We start from the raw sequence: 26,875 nt of genomic DNA, 5'->3' as shown, positions 1-26,875 counted from the left end.
CTTAGAAATTTCAACAGACTGTGGATGAAAACTGGGTGGCTTGACACTAGCCTATAATCTATAAAATCTGAATTAAAATTCGGCCTATTTGATGGAACTGTACAACTAAATAGAATTTATAGCATAGAAATAGGCTACTTTGTCCTCTACTAGGTCAATGCCATTAGCTATACAAGCCTTTTTCGACTCTGGCTATCTTTCTCAGCCTGCCCTGTATTAATTAGATATGCAGCATTTCTCCCCATAAATGGGTTAGAGTTACCTGCTTCAATCACTCCACATTGCAATGAATTCAAAATTCTCACCTATCTGTGGAAATGTTCTTCAACTCAATCTGATCTATCAATAACCATCATATATTTATACTCCATTATTGTGAACTCATTGTCACAAATTAACCAACCAGCCCAAAATTTTGGATTTCAACAGTTCCAAAGAACAGCCAAGGGACTTGAACATTAACTCTGCGTCTCCCTCCACAGATGCTGGCAGACCTCCTCAGTTTGTTCAGCACTGTTTTTATTTCAGATCTACACAGTAATTTGCTTTTGCAAGACTTTCTAGGATTATCCTGGGATTTGTCTCAATCACCCACATCCTAGGTATGTGTTGTCCAGGGCACACACTGTCCCAAATTTCTCAACGCAGAGATGAAGAAAACTGCTCAAGAAATTATTTATCATTATTATTATTTTTATATGTCCATGCATTACCATATGAAAACAGCAGCAATAGTGGCTCATAACCCTTTCCTCCAATTTTGACAGATGGATGACTAGAGGCCCCCTGAATCTATCCTGATCTCATCAGTACCCTATCCCCCACAATTCTTCTGCAGCAAACTGTCCTCAGTTTTCTCTAACAAGTCTGGTGGCCCTTTTCCTACACAAAATTAGCATCTATCTCAACAAAGGTTTCTCAATTTTCAAACTGTCCCAACCAACTTTCCTCTAAGGTCTTTATCAGAAAAATATGTTCTTACGGCAAATGAAGTTGAATACACAATTATCTTCTATTCAGCATGAATCAACAATCTCCCAGACTGAAAGACATGAAAAATGGAATTTTAGAAAACTTGCATGTTGCCAAACTGATAGTGTATCAGCAGCATATCGGAGGTTCAGGCTGAGGCACAATATTGAGTCAGAGCAGAGAGCTTCACTCCTTATTTGTTAATACTATCCATGGCTGGATTGGATTTAACACATTGCTAAGAATTCCTTATCTTCAGTGGAAAGATAACAACATTTCTACTTGATTACTTGATACTTGAATGATGTTTTGTAGCACCTACCAATTCCTCAACAGTTGCAGGGCCCTTTGAACGTAACCGTAATGTGCCCCTCCCTGTGCCAATCTTGGCTTCACCACCAGGTCTGGCTCCTCGTGACCTTGGTTCAATCGCTTCTAACAAGGGAATGGAAATTAAGTTAAAGTGAAAACACAGCAAGGAAAAGAGAAAACTGTGACAAAATGTGTGCGATATAGATGGCCCAAAACACTTCATAGCCAATTTTAAAAATTTTGATTTGAATCCACTGTTAGACAAATCCACTGTTAGCAGCCAATTTCACACAGGTGGCAAATAAGACGAATGAACAGAATAATTCAAACAGGTGTGAATTGGTGCTCCACCTTAGATTGCTGCCAGAAATGACAGAAAACAGTTAACAGGCAAAAAATGTTGCTTTTGATAGTGACTCCAGCTGTACGAGGTGAAACATCAGTTATCAAATAAATTGTTAAATCCATAAGTTTTGCTCTTTCAATGCTGTTAAAAAATTTGTTTCAATTAATATTTGGTCATATGACTTAATCACACAATCACAATAAAAAGATGCATGATCTCACAGAATGCTTAATTATGTTTTTATGCGATGGACTTTGAGAACGTGGGAAATGACTAGAGTCAGGGAAGAAACAAACCCCATATGTTTAAGATTCACTAATAAATCCCACACGAAAATCAAGGAAAATTTCTTTACCCAGAAAATGGCGATAATGTGGAAGTCAACAAATAGCATGGAAGCATTTGAAGGGTACCTAGCTGAGGGCATGAGGAAAAAGTGGTTATATTATAAAGAATAGATGAAAGAGAATAAGGACAGTTGGTTGCAGAACATTAACTCATGGATAAGTCTGAAAACGCTGCAGATGCTGTTTTGCACCCTCACTTTAATGCAGTGCCGCCTGTGCCTGAACCATGATTTCAAAAAGAGAAAATCAATTGCTTTCAAATTGCTAACTATGTTTAAAGAAAAATGCACAACAGTACCTGGGCAAGCAGGAAGTGACAAAATTCAAGTGGGGAGCCTGAAACGATCACCACTAATGGAGGCCATTTGAAGACAGTGGAAGTGACACTTCAGAACGAAAGCATGCAGACCCGTGACAGCTGAGAGGTCACTCTCTATGGTCAGGAGGTTTTCAAATACAAGAAAGAAACAGAAGGTACTGAGAGATCAACAGACATGGGTAGAATATTGATTTAGATATGGAGATGGCTGTAAGTATAGGTGCACCTTGATTTACACTCATTTAAATTCTGGGGCATAGATAGAAAATACAAGAAATACTCAGTGATTAGACGGTACCTGTAATGCAACCAGAGTGCACGTTTCAAATCAATTACCTTTCTTCCAAATCTGAAGATCAATGAATTTAACTGCATAATGCAGGTGGAATGTTTGGATTGCTAATAACCTGCAGTTATATAGCAAATCTGAATTCACTGAAACACCATGAAACTTCACAACATGATCAGAAAGTGTTAGACTGCTAATCTACAATACATTTGGAATCTCTTATCAATCAGGAATCATCATAGAATCCCTACAGTGCGGAAACAGGCCACTTGGCCCAACGAGTCCACACCGACCCTCTGAAGAGTATCCCACCCAGACCCATTCCCCTACCCTAGTACTGTACATGACTAATGCACCTAACATACACATCCCTGAACAGTGCGCACTTTACTACAGCCAATTCACCTCACCTGCATATCTTTGGATTGTTGGAGGAAACCCACGCAGACAGGGGGAGAATGTGCAAACTGAACACAAACAGACAGTCACCAGAGGTTGGAATCGAAACCAGGTCCCTGGTGCTGTGAGACAGCAGTGCTAACCACTGAGCTACCGTGCCACCTTAAATGACTCCACTCAACAATTACCTCTCAGTAACAGATCACACAAATTCCAGTCAAATTCAGCATTAAATGAGAGGCATTGGTAAAACAATGTCCATAGCTCCACCAAGTGGTTAAGTCAGAGTGCACTCACATATTAGCACTACATGTTCTGCTTTAGAAGCTCCATGACAATGTGACAATTATTAGGCTTTTTTTTTCTCTCAAAGTGATTTGGCTGTGGAATAAATATTGGCCAGAATGTTGGAAGAATCTCCCTGCTGTCTTTTCTGAGCACCAGAGAAGGTGGATGAGCCTTTGGTTTAAAGCCTCATCCAAAAGATAGGGCCATCATCAATGCAGCACACCTTGAATAATGCACTGGAAGTGTCATTTGTGTGTTTGCGTTGGGTTTGAATGACAGGAGAGTGTTGCCAACCAAGTCACATAGCAGTCAACTGTAAACTAGATTAGCAGTTTACAGATGTCACATGAACATTCAGAGAAGTGAAATCATAGTATTATCATTCCCAGACCATGTTGTAGCAGGACATTGGTGTCAAATCCTGACAGAAAGCAGTGAAGTGAATAAACCAATCCCAGATGAGACCACGTATACTAACTGCATGGTTTTGGCCTGTTCCCAGCAACCATTTCCTTTGACACCTTCAGGCCTGCACTCAGGAGTCATAGAATCATAGAGATGTACAACACAGAAACAGACCCTTCGGTCCAACCCGCCCATGTCGACCAAATATCCCAACTCAATCTAGTCTCATCTGCCAGCACCCAGCCCATATCCCTCCAAACCCTTGCTATTCATATCCCCATCCAAATGCCTCTTAAATGTTGCAATTGTACCAGCCTCCACCACTTCCTTTGGCAGCTCATTCCATACACGTACCACCCTCTGCATGAAAAAGTTGCCCCTTAGGTCTCTTTTATATCTTTCCCCTCTCACCCTAAATCTATGCCCTCTCGTTCTGAACTCCCCGACCCCAGGGAAAAGACTTTGTCCATTTATCCTATCCATGCCCCGCATAATTTTGTAAACCTCTATAAGGTTACCCCTCAGCCTCCAAAGCTCCAGGGAAACCAACCCCAGCCTCTCCCTGTAGCTCAGATCCTCCAACCCTGGGCAGCATCCTTGTAAATCTTTTCTGAACCCTTTCAAGTTTCACATCTTTCCAGTAGGAAGGAGACCAGAATTGCACGCAATATTCCAACAGTGGCCTAACCAATGTCCTGTACAGCTGCAATATGACCTCTCAACTCCTGTACTCAATACTCTGACCAATAAAGGAAAGCATACCAAACGCCTTCTTCACTATCCTATCTACCTGTGACTCCACTTTCAAGGAGCTATGAATCCAAGGTCTCTTTGTCCTGCAACACTCCCTAGGACCTTACCATTAAGTGTATAAGTCCTGCTAAGATTTGCTTTCTCAAAATGCAGCACCTCGCATTTATCTGAATTAAACTCCATCTGCCACTTCTCAGCCCATTGGCCTATCTGGTCCATACCCTCTTGTAATCTGAGGTAACCCTCTTCGCTGTCCACTACACCTCCAATTTTGGTGTCATCTGCAAACTTACTAACTGTACTTCTTATGCTCGCATCCAAATCATTTACATAAATGACAAAAAGTAGAGGGCCCAGCATCGATCCTTGTGGCACTCCACTGGTCACAGGCCTCCAGTCTGAAAAACAACCCTCCAACACCACCCTCTGTTCAATGCCTCGGCCATTTCATCATATCCCATAACTAACTGCCCCTTCTCATCCTCTTAAAGGACCTTGCTAATCAGTCTCCCATGGGGAACCTTGTCAAATACCTTACTGAAGTCCATATAGATCGCATTTACTGCTCTGCCCTCATCAATCCTCTTTGTTACTTCTTCAAAAAACTCAATCAAGTGTGTGAGACATGATTTCCCACGCACAAAGCCATGTTGACTATCCCGAGTCAGTCCTTGCTTTTCTAAATACATGTACATCCTGTCCCTCAGGATTTCCTCCAACAACTTGCCCACCACCGAGGTCAGGCTCACCGGTCTATAGTTCCCTGGCTTGTCTTTACTGCCTTTCTTAAACAGTGGCACCACGTTTGCCAACCTCCAGTCTTCCAGCACCTCACCTGTGACTATCGATGATATAAATATCTCAGCAAGAGGCGCAGCAATCACTTCTCTAGCTTCCCACAGAGTTGTCGGGTACACCTGATCAGGTCCTGGGGATTTATCCACCTTTAACCATTTCAAGACATCCAGCATTTCCTCCTTTGTCATCTGGACATTTTGCAAGATGTGACTTCCACACTGGAACTTTACAGATAGCAGGTTCAGAACATCTCACTCATCAACTCTGCACTCAACATCCTCACTCCAGCCAAGCTGCATAAAAATCGACCTTATTAGAACATAGAACAGGGCCTCTGACCCACCGCATATATGCCAACCACGATACTGTCTAAATCAATCCCAGCTGCCTGCACATTATCGGTATTCCTCGAATCTCTGCCTGTTCATGTGCCTGTCTAAATGCCTCTTAAACAGTGCTGTCCTTTCTGCTAATACCATCTTCCCTGCTCGCATGTTCCAGGCACCTACTACCCTCTGTGCGAAAACCTAGCCTGGCACATTTCCTTTAAATTTTCTCCCTCCCACTTAAACCAATGTCCTCAAGTATTTGATATTTCCATTCGGGGATAAAGAAAAGACTCCAACTATCCACCAGTCCATGCCTCTTACAATTTTATACACTTCTATCAGGTCACCCTTCAGCCTCTAACACTCTAGTGAAAACAATCCACGTTTGTCCAACCTCTCCTTGTCACGAATACAGTCCAATCCAGATAAAATTCTGGTAAACCTCTTTTGCGTCCTCTCCAAAGCCTTCACAACATTCTTACAGTGAGGGGATGGAGCTGCACACAGTACTCCAAAAGTGGCTGAACTAAAGTTCTATACAGCAGCAACATGATTTGAATTGTAATGATTTATTGTCACTTTTATTTCACAGCAAATAATACAGTAAAATACAGTTAAAAGCTTCAACTGTCATCACAATCGGCACTATTTTGAATAATTTAAGAATAAAAGAATAAAAATATATCGCTGAAAAGGAGACCATCTTCGTTCTGCTGCCTCCACCATGAGATCTGTGCCCCGAGCTGGGTTACCAATGAATCCTGAACCTTCACCGCACCTCCACCACCTTGCCACCTGATCCAGACCCATCAATGGCAGAATCGCCACCTCGTCGCCGCTGGGTCCACCTCGCCAACACTGCACTGAAGCTAGGTGCCGTGCTGGATCCTCCCCACTCCAAGCCGACCACGCTGTTGCCGAGGACTGGAGTCTTCCCTCTGGGCCGCCCACAACCAGGAGCCCCCTGACTCTGCTGCCAGGCTAGGCCACCATTGCCCCACCAAGAGAGCTGCTCCAGCTACCCTCCTCCATGATGTCACCTTCTCTGCCACTACGGACAGGAAGAGGAGGAAGCAGCCAGTCCGGAGCAAACAGGCTCAGGAGCCAAAAAGCTACCTACCTTGCCAGTGCTGCCACTTCGACAAAAAAGTCTGATTGGATGATGGGATAATGTGTCCTTTGCCAAGGGAGTCAGAACTAGGAGTCCTGGTCTCAGGGTACATCATGGTCCATTCTGGACTGAAATAAGGAGCAATTTCTTCAGAAGGTGGTAAACATGTAGAATTCTCTACTACAGATGACTGTGGTGGCGAAGTGAGTGAATATATTTAAGAAAGGAATATATGTCTATGAGTTAGTATTATCGAGGGGTTTGGGGAGAGGGGAGAATGGCACTGAGATAGAGGATCAGCCATGATCATGTTGAATGGTAGAACAGACTCCATGGTCTGAATAGCCAACATTTGCTCATATTTTCTAGTCTTTTGCCAACTGGTGAAAACGGTTTTCACTCCTTTGTAGCACTAGCCTCTGCCACTCTCTCCTCAGCTACAGCAAAAGGGTTTTCAGGGGAGGATTTGCCTACTGCAGACTTGGTCAGCACTGTTCCATGCGCAAAGTCAAAATAACACATGCAACTCAATGAAAAACCCCCAGATCTATTTAAAAGACTGCAAAACCTATACTTCCCAGCAGGCAACCGAGAATTTATAAACATTTACTGGAAGACATAAAAACCACTGCCAAAGACCATTGGCTTAACCACAAAGGAAAATTCAAAGCTTTCAAACAAATAACTGACAGCTTTTTTTTTTAACTCAGATTACTTGCAACAATTCTCCTTTGACTTTCAAGTACAAGTTCTAAAACCTTCACCTAGATTATGCTTTACTTCTTCCCAAATAAATGCACAATTAAATAGCATGGTGAAAATGTTGGGACCCGCCTGTCTCAGAGACTGATGCCAAAACATTAAATATCCAATCACATACTCTGCCAAGAACATCTCATGTTTGAAATATTCTGCAAATACATTGAATGAGGCACTTGAAGAGTTGAATCTGGAAATTAACATGCAAATTCTACTAAATTCCTTTTATTTCTGCTTTTAGTGAGTTTTGAGAAGATTTGTAGCTCAGGTTGAGATTCTGGATATAGGTTTGCTTGCTGAGCTGGAAGGTTCATTTCCAGACGTTTCGTCACCCTACTAGATAACGTCTTCAGTGGGACTCCGGGCAAAGCACTGCTGCTGATTCCTGCTTTTTATTTATATGATTGGGTTAGTGATGTCGTCATCTGTTTTTTTTCTCAGGGGGTGGTAGACGGGGTCTAACTCGATGTGTTAGAGTTCTAGTTGGAATGCCATGCTTCTAGGAATTCTCATGCCTGTATCTGTTTGGCTAGAAGCATGACATTCCAACAGGAAATGACATCTCCAACCCAAACATAAATAGAAAGCAGGAATCAGCAGCAGTGCTTCGCCCGAAGTCCCACTGAAGATGTTACCTAGTAGGGTGACGAAATGTCTGGAAATGAACCTTCCAGTTCAGCATGCAAACCTACATCCATTTCTGCTTTCTATAGGTTTAGCTATAGCTGGTATACAGTTGAAAGGAAGTCCTTGGTATTGAATTCAAGGCCATGAAACCTCATGGTATAAAGTTAAACATGGTCAAAAAAGCCTCTTGCTAATTGCCATCTACAAAACACCCTCAATTGATGAATCAGTGCTCCTCCATGTTGTACAACAACTGGGTACAAGCACCAGGGCTGGTAAGAGGACAGGAGGTACATGGGTTATCTGAATGTCCATCACAATGAGTAGCTCGGTAGCAAAATTACTGACAGAACCCCAAAGAACTCAACCACTAAACAGGGTCTACAGCAACTGGTGAGGGAACCAATAAGAGGGAAAAATAGATGAGACCTCACCATCACAGTCTAACCATTACAGACTTATCATCAGTAATCCAGAACCCCTCCAACGTTCTGGAGACACAGGCTCAAATCCTATCATGGCAGATGGTGAAACGTGAATGCAATTAGAAAAATCTAGACTTAAATACTGGCAATCACGCTACTGTCAATTGTCATAAAAACAAATCTGGTTTGCTATTTGTTTAAAGGAAAGAAATTGGAAATTTTTTCCATGTCTGGATTTCACTGTTCCATAATAATACTCTTCACTGTTCTCTGGGGAACTAGGGATGGACAATAAATATCAGAGACACCCATATCCCATGAATTAATTAAAAACTCAAAAGATTTGATACTAAGGACACTGCTGGCCATCAACAGCAGAATTATATGTAACCACAAGTAGCAACTTCTGTGGCCGTGCATATCTACCACTACCATCAGATCCACCCTGGTTCCATGCAAAACGCATGAGGCATGTCAAGGACAGCACTAGGTACAATCTACAAATAGAGCAAAAATACAGAACTAGTGCATTTAAACAGCAGAAGCAGCAAGTGATATACAGAACCAACGATCCCACAGCTAACAGGTCAGACCTCTGCAGTTCTGCCAACATCCAGTCATGAAGTTGCTCAGCTATGTCTCTCACACACACACACATGGGCAAATCCAACAGAAACAGAAATTCCTCAAGAAACGTAGCAAGTCAGGTAGCATCTGTGAGGAGAAAACAGGGTTAATGTTTCCAGTCTGCTATGGCTTTTCATCAGAAACAACAAATCCAACGCAGCCAATTACTCCCATCAGTCTATTATCAATCAATAGCGCTTCAAACAGTAACTGCTTTGCAATAATATGCTCGCTGTTACTCCACAAGAAAGTGAGGACTGCAGATGCTGGAGATCAGAGTCAACAGCGTGGTTCTGGAAAAGCACAGCAGGTCAGGCAGCATCCAAGGAGCAGGAAAATTGACATTTCAGGCATAAGCCCTTCATCAGGAATGAGGTTTGTGGGCAGGAGGGCTGAGAGATAAATGGGAGGGGGGAGGTGGCACGAAGCTGGGAATGCAATAGGTAGATGAAGGTGGGGGAAGTGGTGATATGTCGGAGGGGAGGGTGGAGCGGATAGATGGGAAAGACAATGGACAGGTCAAGAGGGTGATGCTGAGTTGGAGACTTGGGACTGGGATAAGGTGGGGGAGGGAGAATGGGGAAACTGGTGAAACTGGTGAAACCCACCACTGTTGGTACAAATCCAACTTAGTCTCTAGGCAATGGCAACTCCCAGGATGTTAGAATTGGATGATTAAGTAATAGTAATGTACAAATTTAGCTAAGCAGAGAATGATGTTGAGCAGTTCCTTTTCATTCAGGACGGAACTATACTATACTGCACCACACCTTCCCCCTCCCCCCCCAACCCGCCCTAAGAGGTTGATCAATTGTGAAGGTTACATTAAAATCACTTTCCAAGCACGGGAAGAACAATCCTTAAAAGGACAAGGGCAGCAAATAAGCACGGCCACCTGCTAGCTCCCCACCAAATCACAAAGCATACTCGATTCTAACTGTACTGTAATCCCTTCACTGTTGCTGGGTCAAATTCCTGGAATTTGCTTCTCACCAGCACTGCACATGTAACTCCCCAACATGAATGACAGCAACAGCTGCAGTTCATGAAGGCACCTTGTCAAGGGTAATCATGAATTGGTAATAGGACGAACAATAAGTGCAGAACCAGCTAACAATGCCCACATTCTGCAAACAAATAAAAAAGATGTGCATTCTGTTAAACAACAACTCAATAGTTTCACGGTCACTTTGGAATGGCAGAGCAGGCAGGATAAATTGGCGGTGGTGGGTCAGATAGCATTCACTAGCTCTTGAAAAAAAACAGCCACAATGCAGCACACAGTTTTAAAGAAAAGAATCAGTCTTTAAATGTGCCCCAGATACAGACTGATGCAAATAAGAATAAGAAATAGGTGCGGGAATAGGCTGATCAGCCCCTCATGCTTGTCCCATCATTCTATAAAATGATGGCTGAACTGCCATAGACCTCAACTCCTCTTTTGTGCCAACTCCTCATACTCCTCAATTCTGAGACTTCAAAAATCTATTACTTCCGCTTCAAACATTTCCAATGATCTAACCTACACAAGTCTCTGGAATAGAGAATTCCAGATATACTCTACATTCCACAAAAGGAAATTACTTTGCCTCTCAGTTTTAAAGGAAAATGCCCTTATTCTTTAGATATGTCACCTACTTCAAGACTCCTCCACTTTTGGAAACACTTTCTTAGCATCTACCTACCAAGCTAACTTATAACCTTGTATTGCCCAATATAAACACATCTCATTCTTCCAAATACTAATCTGTTTAGCTATCGTTCATAAGGCAACCCCTTCATCCCAAGAATCAATCCAGTGCATCTCATCTGAACACAGCCTCCAAAGCCAGTACATCATTTCTTAAATATGGTGAACAAAACACAGTACTCCAGGTGTGGCCACACCAACAGCCTGTACAGTTCTAAACAAACATGCCTGTTTTAAAACTCCAGTTCCCTTACAATAAAGGCCAAAATTCAACTTACCTTAATTACTTGCTGCACCTGCATGCTAACTTTGTCTTTTGTGCACAAAAACAACCAGATTCCTCTACACTGCAATTTTTGGGAGCTATGCCCCATTTAAATAATTATCTGTCGTTTGATACTTCCTACCAAAATACATGACCTCAGATTTTCCTACATTAAATTCCACTCACTCAAATCATTTAACCCCTTACAGATCCTTGCCCTCATCACAATATGTACCTATCTTTGTACCAGTAGCAAATTTGGATACATTATATTCTGCTCCCACTTCAAGGCATGAATATAGATTAAAATAATTGAGGCCATAGTATCCATCTTTGTTTTTAAACAGCTCCAGGGTGGGCTGAGAGAGGAAGGAGTAGGACTGTAACCACATTAGTTGTCAAAACTTACCAAATGCTTTTGTCGTTTCAACCAGTTTCAAAGTGAATGTCTGGCCTTTTGGCAACTCTTTCAGCATCTTGGCCACTTCATAATGCCGACATCCCACTACACCCTGGCCATTAATTGACTCAATGTGGTCACCGACAAGGATTACTTTGACTCGGTCGATGATGCTGTTCTCTTTAATGCGCTGGAAAAAGAAAGAAAATGAAAATAACAAGCACTGTTAGGGTCAAGCAGCACTAACTTCTTTCCAATAAACACTCTGCAACAGAAATAGCTTGTGACTGTCAACATACTCAATATACCTGCTATATTTTAATTCTTACCTCATGCTATATTCAACACATTAATATATTTGCACTCCTCCAAATCAGGCCTCTCTGCAATGCTGACTATAATCACTCCAAAATGTTATTGTTAATAAAGATATGTTTAAGTTGGAAAAAATCTCAGTTTAGGAAGCCAACATGGTGATTTAATATTCAAGCTGTCAATGTTCTGCTCGAAGCTTCACTTGACGAAGTGCTACCCAGTTGGCTGTCTTCTTTCTAAACTCTCAGGACATTGGCAGAATCACATGTGGTACCTTATCTACAGAAGAATAAAAACTCCAACATAAATGAATGACAGCAAAGCAGATCCAGCTATCCCTCATCTCAAACAGTGAGCCATACCAATGCAGTTATGAGCTAATGTGATTAATACTGTAAACCTGAAATCTCTACAAAATATCACCAGTCAGCAACGTCAAATTTGTACACTGCCTTTTGATCCTCATGATAACTAACAAGCTTTGAAAAAATCCAGCAACTCTGACAAATTAAGCAATACTGAACACCCATGAGATGCTGTAGGTCATCAGCAGAATTGCATTCAATCTCAGTCTGTAACCTCAGTGTTGTATGTCTCCCACTTTAGTATCATTAACAAGATGTGATTTTAACTCTGAAGTTAGGTAACATACAGTAGTACAGCACGAAAACAGACTCTTCAGCCCAACTTGGCCATGCCAATCAGGTTTCCGAAACTGAACTAGTCCCATTTGCCTGCTTCTGGCCCATACCCCTCTGAACCTTTCCTATTCCTGTCCAAAAATTTTTTAAATGTTGTAACTGTACCAGCATCTATCACTTCCTCTGGCAGTTCATTCCACATACAAGCCAACCTGTGAGAAGAAAAAAATTGCCACTCAAGTACTTTTAAATGTTTCTCCCCACATCTTAAACATAGCCTGGGGTAAAGACCTTCGCTATTCACTTTATCTATGCCCCTCATGATTTTATAAACCTCGGCTCCCCTCAGCCTTCGATGCTCCAGGGAGAAGTTCCAGCCTATCCATTCTCTCCTTATAACTGAAACCCTCCAGGCTCAGCAACATCACTGTAAATCTTTTTTGCACCCTTTCCTGCCATGGACATGATGAAATAATGATCCAATCAACAGATCAAATCTAAAAACACATGACCTTAGTGCAGGAACAGACAATTCGAGCCAGCTCACCATTTGATACAATCAATACTGATCTCACGTCGCCTCAACTCCACTTTCCTGCTTACTGTCCGATAACTTTCAATCATTACTAATTAAACATTTGTCAATCACCTCAAATTTATGCATGCTCCAGCAACCACCATATTCTGAGGTAGTTAACTCCACAGACTTTGAGAGAACTAGGAGGAGAGACTAGAACCCCAGGGTACAGCCTCAGAGTGATGTGATGACTCTTTCAAATTGAGACAAGGAGGACTTTCTTCAGCCAGATGAAGCTGATTCTGTGGAATTCATTGCTGCAGAAGGCTATGGAGGCCAAGATATTGAGTGTATTTACAACAGAGATAGATAGATTCTTGACTAGTAAGGGGATCAAGGATTACAGGGAGAATGCAGGAGAATGGGGTTGAGAAACATATCAGCCAGGATTGAATGGCGAAACAGAGGTGATAGGCTCAATGGCTTAATTAAAATTCTGTATTTTATGGTCTTATGCGGTTGTCTTCAGCAAATGTTCATCATTTTGAAATCTGCTATCCCTTTTCTGAGAATTATGACCTCTCGTTCTAGATTGCTCTATGAGGAAACATCCACTCTGTGTTTACTTTATCAATCATCTTTAGCATCTTGCAAAGTTCAGTTAGATCTTCTCTCATTCTTCTAAATTCCAGAGTTAAGGCCTAAACTGTTCAATCTCTTCATAAGTCATGTCTGGAATCGAGCCCCAAGTAAGGGGATCAAAACTGTATGCTCCAAGTGTTATCTCACGACTGTTTTGTGTAGTTGCAGAAACACTTTCCTACTTTTACCCTCGAATCTTTTAGAAATACAGAGGAATCTCGATTATCCGAATGAGATGGGCGGGCAGTATTTCGTTCAGACAATTGATTATTCGGTTAATTGATTTAATGTCTTTCCTCTGGGCCTTGGAATTTTCTGAAGTTCTCTTTTTCCTCGCTCTGCCTGCCTTTCTCCCTCTCTCTGTCTCAGGGTTTGTTTCTAAGCAGACACACACTTGTGTGTAAGGGACCTGCAGCATAGCTGAAGCTTCCCGCACCTCCATCAGTTCAATGGGATTGACATAGCGGACACCAGCTAGGTCTGCTTCCCGTTCCGGAGACTAGCCAGCAGCACACCGCGCACGTGCCCCCTCACCCCCATCCATCTCCACCCCCTAACCATGCGTGCTTCTGCCTCCCCAGTCAGCCCCCCCAGCCCCTCTCCAGGGCAGCCAGACTGGACACCAACAGCAAGACTGCTGTTGCCTTTTTTTTGGGGGGTGATCTCAAAACAGTATATATACATACATGCGCGCACGAAACTTTTTACTGCAACGTTTTGACAAGTTCCACCTTTGCCCTGTACAGGACAATGCTGGAGAGATTATCTGGGGAAGGGGGGTTTAGGGTACACCCCTGCGTGGGAAAGTGTGGGAAGAGAGAGAGAGAGAGCGGGCAGACAGTCATTTGGAGATGGTGCCTGTGCTCCCATCCATGCCCAGGGCTGTTCTTGACAGCATTTCAGTAAGCCAAATTCATTTTTAAATCATTGTAAACAAAAGAAGTGATCAGTGTTGGAAACACCTCTGATGTAATGTTTCTATTGGGACCTTGAGATCTTCTTCGGATGCACCAGAATTCAGATAATCGAGATTCCTCTGTAAATGCCTTGATGTTCAATGGCATTACTAATCTCCTGCTATCAACATCCTCAGGGTTACCATTGACCAAAACTTGAACCAGTCATAAATACTGTGATGACAAGATCTGGTCAGAGGCGAAGAATTCTATGGTTGATAACTTACATCCTGTCTCCCCAATGCCTGCAACAATATAAAAGTATATAATTGTGATGGAATACTCTCCATTTGCCTGAATGAGTCCAGTTCCTACAATACACAAAGCTCAAATCCATTCAGAACAAAGCAGTCTGCATGATTAGCAGCCCATAAGCCAGCCTCAAACATGAACTCTCTTTATCACTGATGCATTGTGGCAGCAGTATGTGTCAGTTCCAAGATCCATGGCATGAATTCACCAAGCCTCCCTTGACAACTCCTGTCAAACTCACAAGCTCCAACATGAGCAAGAGCAAGAAATGGGCATACTGCACCTGGGAATTCCCCTCTGAGCCACACACCACGCTGGCCTGAAACTATATCACCTTTTCTTCACTGTCGCTGGGTCAGAATCCTCTTTCTAACAGCTGTGAGGGCCCTTATTCCCCGAGGACAGTCGCAGTTCAAACAGGCAGCTCACCACCAACTCCTCTGGGGAAATTAGAGATAGATAGTAAATGCACACCAAGCCAGCCATGTCCATATCACACAAACTAATTTTAAAATATGAAATGCTCAATTTCTCTTGGAGTGATTAGTGCAGATGCTTTGAAGTTTGAGAGGTATATGGGGGCAAAGAGAATAGAAGATATATTGAAATAAATGTTTGCAAAGATGGCGGATTTAGATCAGGAAAAATGGAAGGATGCAAATGGAACACATAGCCACTAAAAATGCTGGAGGAAACAGCACAGAAGCGCTTCACAGGAGGCTCCCAAGCACTGAGGATGTCACCTAGACAGGGGACAAAACGTTTGCAAGACAAATTCCCAGCTCAGCGAACAGAACCACAACAATGGAACACATTTTTGTGTGATTTAAACTATGTAATTCATTACAAGACAGAGTCTAACCAACTCTCTATGCTCCACCTAGACATGTTTGAATAAAGCATATCTTTGAACAAATTTCCCCAAAGAAAAAAGATAGGAGATGCACATTGATGAGAATATTCCTGGTGAACCAAGCAGCAAGTGACCTACAGTTATCCCAGACTGACCACCTCAAACTATTTGAGAGTCACTATATTATTTAGTACAAACCAAATGTTTAAAAATAATGAAAAATGCAATTAAAAATAAAGAAGTTGGACTCAGTGCAAAATTGGGTCAATCCCCAATTCTCAGTCTCCAAACTTGAGACACCATAATCTACACTACCATAACGAATGAGAGAGGAAGCAACTCAGACTAATCTTGATTGTAATCAACAGATCTCAACAGGTAATAAGCTGTGAACTAGGCTGTGCTGGTTTCTATGATTTGGAGATGCCGGCATTGGACTGGTTGGACAAGGTCAAGAATCACACCACAACAGGTTATAGTCCAATGGGTTTATTTGAAAACAATAGCTTTCAGAGCGCTGTTCCTTCCTGATGAATGAGCAGTGCACCGAAAGCTAGTGCTTTCAAATAAACCCATTGGACTATAACCTGGTGTGGTGTGGTGTGATTTTTGATCATACTGGCTTCTCACAGAAACACAGTCTGCTGTTGGGGTGGGGAAGAAGAATGATTACACTAACAACAATCACAATCAACTTGTACAAATTTTAAGAAGTCGTGCAGATCTTCAACGATAGCTTGAATATGCTTCAAATAGACAAAAGCTGTGACTTCCTACTTAGGCAGAGTCAGTAAAATAGGGTTCTCTCCTAAATGGTACTGTCTTTTTTTTAAATAAAGCACGGTCACTGTTTGAAAAACAAACTGCCACTTCCTCACTTCCGTACCTCTATCCTCCCACTTGCTGCTTCCTTCAGCTAGCTCCCCCAGGCCCTCACCCAAAGTGAAAGAAGTGAGCCAGGAAATGGATGAGTCAGAAAAAATGTTAAGAATTACTGAGTAGTGGGTGGATGCTTTTTGGGTTGATTAGGTTCAAGGCGTCCAATACATCTTTCATGTTAAAAATACACTTCAGAAACATAACTCGTTTTTACAACATGTTTATATATGGGGAAGTAATTTTCCTTTAGCATGGCCTTTTTTTAAGGACACATCAGAAATGTTAAAGAGAAGGCAGCAATGCAACTCTCTGGCATAGCCACTAGATGGCAATGCAATACACATTCATTCCAATGGTCCCTGGCAAACACAAGGCATCGGAGCAGAGGTTGGCCTTTCAGCTCATTGAGCCTGTTTTGCCACTGCGACTATGATGACCTGAGATCCAACTCCACTATTTCGCCTTTTCCCTATCAACCTTGATTCCCTTACTGATTAAATCTGTGTCGCAGCCTTGAATGTACTCAATGAATCAGCCTTGACAACCCTCTGCAGTAAAGAATTCCACAGATTCACTATCCTCTCAGAAGAAATTCCCCATCATCTGTCTCAAATGCGAGAACCCTTATCCTGTAATGATACCCTCTGCTCCCTGACTCAACTATAAGAGAAAACAACTTGTCTGCATCTACTCTATAAAGTTCCCGAAAACTCTTGGATGTTTCAGTCAGGTTGCCTCTCACTTTTCTACATTCCAACAAGTACAGACCCAAGCTGAGAACAAAGAACAATACAGCACAGGGACAGGTCCTTTGGCCCTCCATGTGTTAGGTTCCCTTCTTGAGATTCTTACACGCTTGATGCAACTGCAATACTCCAAATTCTGCGAACAGCCACAATTTATTTCAGCAAGTACAAGCCTTTGCAGGATCACTTAACACTCTTCGCGAGGCTTGTGGAGCCATATCAAGAGATGTGTCCCGATTAAGGGAACAGTCCCCCCTTTGTACAGGACTTTACATCACAGTCAGTCATGCACGCAAGACACTACCCCCACCACTCTCCCATAATCATATGCCAACCAAAAACAATGTAAAGTGATTAGTTTATATCCAGAACAATGTGTGATTAGATTATTCTTCAAACAATGTGTGATCAGACCATTCCTCAAAACAGTGTGTGATTGGATTATTTCTCAAAACAGTGAGTGATTAGGTTATTCCTCAAACAGCTGTATTTACAGAGTATGAATTGATAGTCACATCCTGCCTGCAAGACAGAGAAAAAAATACCCTCCCGCCCCCAGGACGTCCAATGTCTTACATGTCAGCAGAATAAATTAACCCTTTAACATCTCTCAAGCCTGTGCGGACACATTTTGCCCTTCTACACTAAAACTGTCTTCACAAAGAACAAAGAACAATATAGCACAGGAACAGGAAATATTCAATCTCTCCATACAAGACAAAATTTCAAGAGCTGTCATCAGCAAAGTCAACCTTTTCTGGACTACCTCCAATGTTAGTATGAGTCCTTGATGAATACAATTCAGATGTAATTACATGAACTGCAATCAGACAAGTATTTGTTAGGAATGTGAAGCAGAATGCTTTCTTCCTATTAAAGTGTATATCCATGAACTTAAACTGTCAACTTGTTGACATTACTCAATAGCTATTTCTGAGGACAAATAAATAACAAGCATACATATATGTGATTAAAGGACCCAAGTGCTAACCGAAACAATTCAGATTTATTCCCTATTCTCCCAAAGCCAATACAAAAAGGGGAAAATGTTGGGAGGGGCATGTAGTCATAACGTCATCTTGGTCAAAATTTGGTTTCGAGTTTCACAGGTGTGTCAGTTTCAGAGTGGTTAGGTGTTTGTATTGATACATAAACAGTTATATATAAAAGGGCATCCTGGAAAGTGATTTTCTATCAAAAGGAATATGTTTTAATGTATTAGCTAAGTAATTGTGAGTGGTACTGAGAGACAGCCTTAGGTAGCTCCATAAGTAGCTTTGTCTTCTTGATCTGTTTGATCAATGAATCATATTCTGCAGAACTAAAATCAGTAATGAGGCACAAAAACGGAACATTCGGTAATATAAAACAGAACAGATTACAAAGAAGCAATCTAGAACTGTTGTGGCTACATGATAGATCTTTGAATTCACTGAGATCTGATCCAGTGGGAATTTCACGGTTATCAGTACTTGAGAGTTTATAACCCAGAGAGTCGAACTGCATATTTAATTGTCGATTACAATTTATGCCGTAAACCCTGTGAATATCTACCTGTGAACCTTCTAAGTTACTCTGGAAACTAATGACATATATCTTCCAACACTAATGAATTCAATTACGTAAATGAGTAGCCAACCCTTGTTTTCACCTAGAATTATTATTCTGACTATAACACAGAAAAAAAAGGTCATTATTCAGGGCAAACACAGCAGTAATGACTTCCTTCCCCTTGCCAACATTTTACAGTGCTTATTATGTCAACAATGACCTGCTGGCTGGCTTTTTCACTTGGTTGACTGCCTACTGGAAATACCCACACCCAAACCCAACCCTTTTGGCACTTCCTCCTGCACTGAGCCTGCAAAAGGACACTGACATTGTACTTCCAGTCCCTGCAGTGGAGTACTTTTGTTTTAAATTACAGCATTCCCAATTTATAAGGTTTTTTTGAAAAAGTCTTGTACAGTTAGGCAAAGTAGTCTTTTAATTTTGGATTTTATCTTGGAATATGAAGCACAGGATGTGGCCATTCAGCACCTTGTACCTTTGCTGGCTCTGTTAAATGGAATTAATTAGTCTTCATTGCTTTCTGCCATAGCCTAAGCTACTCAGATGTACAGCACAGAAACAGACCCCTCAGTCCAACTCATCCATGCCAACCAGATATTCTAACCTAACCTAGTCCCATTTCCCAGCATTTGGCCTGTATCCCTCTCAACTCTTCCTATTCATATACCCATCCAGATGCCCTTTAAATGCTATAATTGTACCAGCCTCCACCATTTCCCTTGACAGCTCATTCCATACACGCATCACCCTCTGGGTGAAAAAGGTGCCCCTTAGGTCTCTTTTAAAAGACATGAAGATTTTATCCAATTTCTTTTTTAAAATTGCCAATCTGCTTCTGTGACCTTCTAAAGTCCGCTTCTGATCATCACAGCTTACTACGTTAAGACGTATTTTCATCTGTCCACCTGTTCTTTTGCCTTAACTCAATAGTTACAGATGACACGTGTGCAATCCAAGCAGCAACACAGTTACATCCAGAGAACATTTTCACCTCCAGTGCATCGTGGAAGAAAAATGATTCAACATCCAAACAGGTCAAGTCATTGCCATGCAGACCTGCTTAGCATTGGGTTACGAACATTAAGCTGAAGGTTTCTGAGCTTTGTAGAAGTACAAAGCACACCAATACCCATTCCCAAGATCATTATGTTAACACAATGCCACCTCAGGGGAGGTAAAGGCAAAAAGCAAACATTCTACAAGTGAAGGTGGCTTTTTTCTCCCATGATGGTGATATTCTCTCCCACCATGCCAAGATCTGCAGCTAACAAACTTTATAAATACAGATAGCAGTATAGATAACAAAAGCAGGCATCATCAAATACATGATCACTCTTAGCTTCAGTGGAAGTCATATAAAGATTGGCATGAATCAAAGGAGAAGAGTGTAAACTGACAGATTGTACAGAGGCCTCTTTTGGACAACTGTGTCCAGTTCTGTTCACCCAGTTATAGGAAGGATATTGTTAAGAAACAGGGGGTTCAGAAGTGATTTACCAGGATGTTGCCAGGTATGGAGGGTTTGAGTTAAAAGGAAATGCTAAAAAGCTGGGACATTTTTCACTGGACTGTAGGAAATTAACAGGTGACCTTATTGAGGTTTAGAAAATTGTGAGGGGTATGGATAGGGTTAATGGTAGATGTCTTTTCCCTAGAATGGGGGATTTCAAGACCAGGGGACAGAAACATTTAAGGACAGAGATATAAAAAAGACATGAGGAGCAATTTTTTTTTTAAAGAGGGTGGTTTGTATGTGAATGAACTTGCTGAGGAAATGGTAGATATGGGCACAGTTACAACATTTAAAAGATACTTAGATAAGTACATGAATAGGAAAGATTTGGAGGGATGTTAACCAGGAGCAGGCAGATGGGACTAGTTTAGTTTGGGATTGTGGTTGGACCAAAGCATCTCTTTCTGTGCTATATGACTCGATGTACGAGCCCTGCCAATAGGAACACCAGAGTCCAATTCAATTTGCAATATGATTCTCTGGATACAAATCACTGGCATAATGAGCATTTCGTACCCATTCTTAACTGGCCTGAAGATGAGTTAATGAATCAACTCGCACCTCAGTACTCATGATGATGATGATACTGTTACACTGCAATGAGGTAAATAGGAATTTGAACAAGTCGAACTTGATCTAGCAAACATGAAGGAACAGTGACATACATCCAAGTCAGGATGGTGTGCAACTTTATTTTAAGAGGTTAAAAAAACTTTCAATAATCGTACAGATAAAGTTCAAAACAGCTATCAATAGCAGTAACATTTGTAACTGTATTACTAGAGCAAGCAATAAAAGTGAATTCCTTGACTAGAAATGTTCCACATTACACTTGATGGAAAGTGAGTGCGACTTCCTCCACTTGCTTAAGTATAGAATTCAAACCTACTTTTATAAAAGCAAATCCGGCCCCGTTGTCAGTTATAGTCAATCCCAGAGCATCCTCTGCTTTAAACACATCCACTTCTTTCTTCAGGCCCTTTGTGTGCGCAAAAATAAAATCTTCCAGGCCTATTTGTCCTCCAAGAAGTTTTTCCATGTCAATTCTGTGTGTATTCAATGTGCAGAAAAGAATCTGTGTGGGAAGAAAAAACATGAATGATGAGCATAGGACATCAGGGGCCCTAACCTACAGGATGACACAAGTTGCCTTTAAACTAGTTATTCCTTGCATATATCAAACAAATCCATGAAAAATTTCAACCCATTCAACTCATAACATTTGTAGATTTGCCAAATAATTTACTCCACCACTGTTGATGTTTTTGGTTCAAACTGGGACTTTCTCACTGCTCATCTAGCTATTTAAACAGTGTTTTGATTATTTGTCCCGAAAATCCCCATATGTAGTCCAGTGCCAGTTTTTGCCCGATTCTGAGAATGATTTTGCAATTGTATTGTAATTGTTAAATCAAATCTCAGCACAGTTACAGCAGAGGAAAATGCCATTCAACCTGCCGTGACCACACCAGATTTCTACTAAGGCAACTCCCTTGGTACCACTCCTCCACCTGTCTTCCACTGATTTAGTTCCTCCAATTCCTGGCAGTAAAATGGACAGCAAGACAAGGTCACCAGTCCATCATAATGCCTCCTCCCACCATCTCTGGTTCCTCTTCAAGTAACTGTTCAATTTCTCTTTGAAGGCCTTGACTTTGCTTCTGCCACACACAGATCATAACACATCACTGTTCTTTTGTTTATTTTGCTATTTGCCTTAAATTGGTGTCCTCTGATCTTACCACCAATGGAAAGGTTCTCCCCATCTACTCTGTGCAGAACCTTAATGATTTTAAACACCTCAATCAGGAGACTTTGCTCAACAGAAGAGTCTAGGTCTAACCTCTCTAATTTCACTGAATTCCTTCAGCCCTGGATCCATTCACAACAATTCCTTTCTGCATTTTCTTAATACCTTCACATGCATTATCTAGTGAAGTGCCAGATCAGGACATTACTTCAGTTGCGGCTGAACTAGTGTTTTATACAGGCTTATCACACTTTGCTGTTTTTGTATTCTATGCACCTCTTCAGAAAGGCCAGAGTCACTCATATAGTATTAAAGGGTCATACAGTCATAGAGATGAACAGCATGGAAATAGACCCTTCAGTCTAACTCGTCCGTGCCGACCACATATCCCAACCCGATCTAGTCCCACTGCCATCACCTGGCCCATATCCCTCCAAACCCTTCCTTTCATATACCCATCCAGATGCCTTTTAAATGCTGCAATTGTACTAGATACATGATTTCAATAGCAAAGGCAGTAACTGCTCACTCTTTCAGTTAGCAATGTGGGTTCCTCTTTCTCTCTCTCTCTCTCTCTCTCTCTCTCTCTCTTGCACTGACCTCACCATGTGCTTCCTTTGCTTGTTCTTCTCCCTTTCAAAACTGCTGTTGTTTTGACTTTTTTTCTCCAAAGTTCCAAAACAATGCAACTGCATATGAAACAGTAATTGCTGCTCCTACAATTGGAGGAAATCACCTCCAACATCTAAACTACCTCAAAAAAGGCTCAACATGTCCTGTCACCTTGATGATTTGTGCACATATACTCAGGGTGCTATGGCTTTTCTACCACTTTAGAACTGTACCCTTAATGTTGTATTGCTTTCCTCACTCGTTCTTCTAAAAGTAATCTTGTAAAACTTTACAATTCTCTCCATTAAATTTCATCTGCCAGTTGTCTGTCCATTCCATCAGCCTGTCTATATCCCCATTAAGTTCAACACTATACTTTCTGGTTTTGTCATCTGTTAATTTTCAATTATGCCCTGCACACCTGTCTAGATCATGAAGTAAAATATACACAAATTGCTTTTTGAAGACCATTGCTAAACTGTATCATGTAAGGATCTAAAAAAGGATTTAAAATGCCTGTAAATAAGCTTTAATCAGAAAGATTGAGGAATCATTAAATAGCAACAACACATGGTCACCAAAAAAAATCAGTGACTGTGAGGACCAAAGGAGGGGAAGTGAATAGGATGGACAGAGTTTACCTGCCATTTCAAATTAACTGCCATTCACTACGGAAGATCAGTTTGTTTCATCTGTCAGCATCTGATCCAGTTACCACCATCCACCATGTCAGCAAATAAATCTTATTTGTTGTCTATGAACTCATGTCCCAATTCCTTTCACAATCAGTGAAACTATTTTCAAGTGCCATCATCATTAGAACGTCAGGAAACGAGACAGGCAATTTTCCAAATAAAGCTTGTTCAAATGGCAATTAAATGATGTCCAGCTAATCTTTTTGGATAAGCCTTGTGATATAAAGAGCAGCATTCCAGCCTGAGCCATAAACACCAGGTTCACAAGGTCCACTCCAGGACCTGGTGGCCAAGAAGTTGCATTTATAAAATGGTCGGGAGGATGATCATCACCTTCCACTATATCTATGAGTAGTAGTAAAAGCAAGCAAGTCTCCTGGTCAGTCATGTTTGATGTGGAGTGCCAGTCCACAAGCTACAGCCTCTGTAACAGGGTGCAAGCCAGTTGTCAGAGTCATAGAGATGTACAGCACAGAAACAGAATCTTCGGTTCAACTCATCCATGCCGACCAGATATCCCAACCCAATCTAGTCCCACATCCATCCAAATCCTTTCTATTCATATACCCATCCAGATGCCTTTTAAATGCACCAATTATACCAGCCTAAACCACATCCTCTGGCAGCCCATTCCACACACGCTCCACCCTCTGAGTGAAAACATTGCCCCTTAGGTCTCTATTATATCTTTCCCCTCTCACCCTAAACCTATGCCCTCCAGTTCTGGACTCCCCCCACCCCAGGAAAAAGACTTTGTCTATTTATCCTATCCATGCCCCTCATAATTTTGTAAACCTCTAAGATCACCCCTCAGCCTCCAACGCTCCAGGGAAAACAGCCCCAGTGTGTTCAACCTCTCCCTATAGCTCAAATCCTCCAACCCTGGTAAGATCCTTGCAAATCTTTTCTGAACCTTTTCAAATTTCACAACATCTTTCTGATAGGAAGGAGACCAGAACTGCACGCAATATTCCAACAGTGGCCTAACCAATGTCCTGTAAAGCCACAACATGACCTCCCAAATCCTGTACTCAATACTCTGACCGATAAAGGAAAACATACCAAATGCCTTCGACACTATCCTATCTACCTGCGACTCCACTTTCAAGGAGCTATGAACCTGCACTCCAAGGTCTCTTTGTTCAGCAACACTCCCTAGGACCTTACTATTAAGTGTATAAGTCCTGCTAAGATTTGCTTTCCCGAAATGCAGCACCTCACATTTATCTAAATTAAACTCCATCTGCCATTTCTCAGCCCATTGGCCCATCTGATCAAGATCCTGTTGTAATCTGAGGTAACCTTCTTTACTGTCCACTACACCTCCAATTTTGGAGTAATCAACAAACTTATTAACTATACCTCTTATGCTCACATCCAAATCATTTATATAAATTATTGTGGCACTCCACTGGTCACAGGCCTCCAGTCTGAAAAACAATCCTCCAACACCACCCACTGTCATCTACCTTGGAGCCAGTTCTGTATACAAATAGCTAGTTCTCCCTGTATTCCATGAGATATTCCCCTCCTAATCAAACTCCCATGGGGAAATTGTCAAACGCCTTACTGAAGTCCATATAGATCATGTCTACCACTCTGCCCTCATTAATCCTCTTTGTTACTTCTTCACAAAACTCAATCAAGTTTGTGAGACATGATTTCCCATGCACAAAGCTATGTTGACTATCCCTAATCAGTCCTTGCCTTTCCAAATACATGTATATCCTGTCCCTCAGGATTCCCTCCAACAATTTGCCCACCACCAATGTCAGGCTCACTGGTGTATAGCTCCCTGGCTTGTCCTTACCACTTTCTTAAATAGTGGCACCATGTTAACAAATCTCCAGTCTTCCGGCACCTCACCTGTGACGATCAATGATACAAATATCTCAGTAAGAGGCCCAGCAATCACTTTCCTAGCTTTCCACAGAGTTCTAGGGTATACCTGATCAGGTCCTGGGGACTTAACCACTTTTATGCGTTTCAAGACATCCAGCACTTCCTCCTCTGCAACATAGCCGCTCTCGCCATGGAAACAGGCACGAGCACGTGTGTTGCCTGCCTCATCCACCACAAGGATAGAAACGAAAAGATTTGTTGAATAAATGTATGCCACGACATCAGGTAAGATTCGTGCTCTCATTTTAACAAGTACCACAGTACTTTTTAATGTCCACCTACAGAAGGCACATGGGTCATTAGTTTAATATCCCATCTGAAAGATAGTAAGTCAACTATGTCCTCTTGAATTACAATAAAGAAACACAGTAGGAAAGAACAAAAATTCCAAACATTAGAGGAGCAAGGTATGCCTTAAAACACCTTTCACATTGGTGCAATTTGGAGAAAGGTAAAGATACATTATATATGCAGAACTAGCTCCTAAAGATTCACTGCTTAGGTGGAAATGCTGCTGTCCTGTTAAAAATATTCTTTGAAGTACCTTTCTCATCCTACTGGATGACTATGAACATAACTGTGAAATATTTACAAAAAGAAAAGGCCGATAAAGCACCTTTCATGAATATGAGTTAAGTCGCTGAGATCTTGTTCTGTTCTCTTGGCAGAATCGTTCACCTGTTGTACACTACCTGCTCCAATTAGTGACTAAATCATGGTAAATCACAAATAAATGAAAGCAATCAACATCAACTTTGAGCAACTGGAAATCTTGTAAAGGAAGCTGTCAGTCGAATAATGCATCGTGCCTAAAAGCATATTGATGAGTTCAAGGTTGGACAGGACAGTAACCAGGTAAGTCACAATTGTTGGCAATGAAGAACAACCAGGAACATAAAGAAAAGTGGACAAATAGATGGGTGCAAAGAAAAGGAAAGACAAAAAAGACAACTGAAAGGAAGGAGGGAGATACAACATTAGCAGATGGATTAAAACAAGGAACCAGTCAATAAAGGAATAGAAGCAAAAAAAAGAGGCTCTCATAATCGAATCCCTGAGGTTTCGGAAAGATTGTTTCTAATCTTAATTAAAACTAACCTGCAATTTGCCTTCCAACATGGTTGGCAGCCTCTGAAGTATGTTTCCAAGTGAAGTCAGTCATTGTTATAAATAGGTAATATGATTTTATGTCAGACAAGATCCCACAAACAGCAACGTGCTTAATGTCAGATCATTTGTTATCAGGATAAAACAAAAGAACTGCAGATGCTAGAAATTAGAAACACTTCTTTTCTGAAGGGTCACTGGGCTCAAAACATGAACTGTGCTTTCTCCACACAGATGTTGACAGACCTGCTGAGTTTCTCCAGCAATGTCTATATTTGTTTTGTTATTGTTATTAAGCACTACTTGAGAAAGAAATATCTGTCGGGGTACCAGACAGAACATGAGGTCTTCTTTGCAATTTTACAACAGAATGTTTCACACACATCTCAAGAAGGTAGATACAACCTCAGTTTAATAGCAGTATAGGTGTTCAAATATCAGTGTCCACTCTCAGGCAAACAC

General features: G+C 41.5%; 1 protein-coding gene across 1 annotated transcript in view; it reads right to left on the bottom strand.

The window, feature by feature from the left end:
• Nucleotides 1–26,875, bottom strand: part of gipc2 (GIPC PDZ domain containing family, member 2) — a 77,735-nt gene that overhangs the window by 6,294 nt on the left and 44,566 nt on the right. Inside the window, 3 exon segments of the mRNA XM_072574784.1 lie at nt 1,295–1,407; nt 11,471–11,651; nt 21,237–21,422. Of these exon segments, the coding sequence (XP_072430885.1) occupies nt 1,295–1,407; nt 11,471–11,651; nt 21,237–21,422 (480 nt within the window).

This window comes from Chiloscyllium punctatum, chromosome 7 (genome assembly GCF_047496795.1).
Source record: "Chiloscyllium punctatum isolate Juve2018m chromosome 7, sChiPun1.3, whole genome shotgun sequence".
Lineage (NCBI taxonomy): Eukaryota > Metazoa > Chordata > Chondrichthyes > Orectolobiformes > Hemiscylliidae > Chiloscyllium > Chiloscyllium punctatum.
Note: the sequence above shows the minus strand (reverse complement) of the source record. Positions and strands in the feature narration are given on the sequence as shown.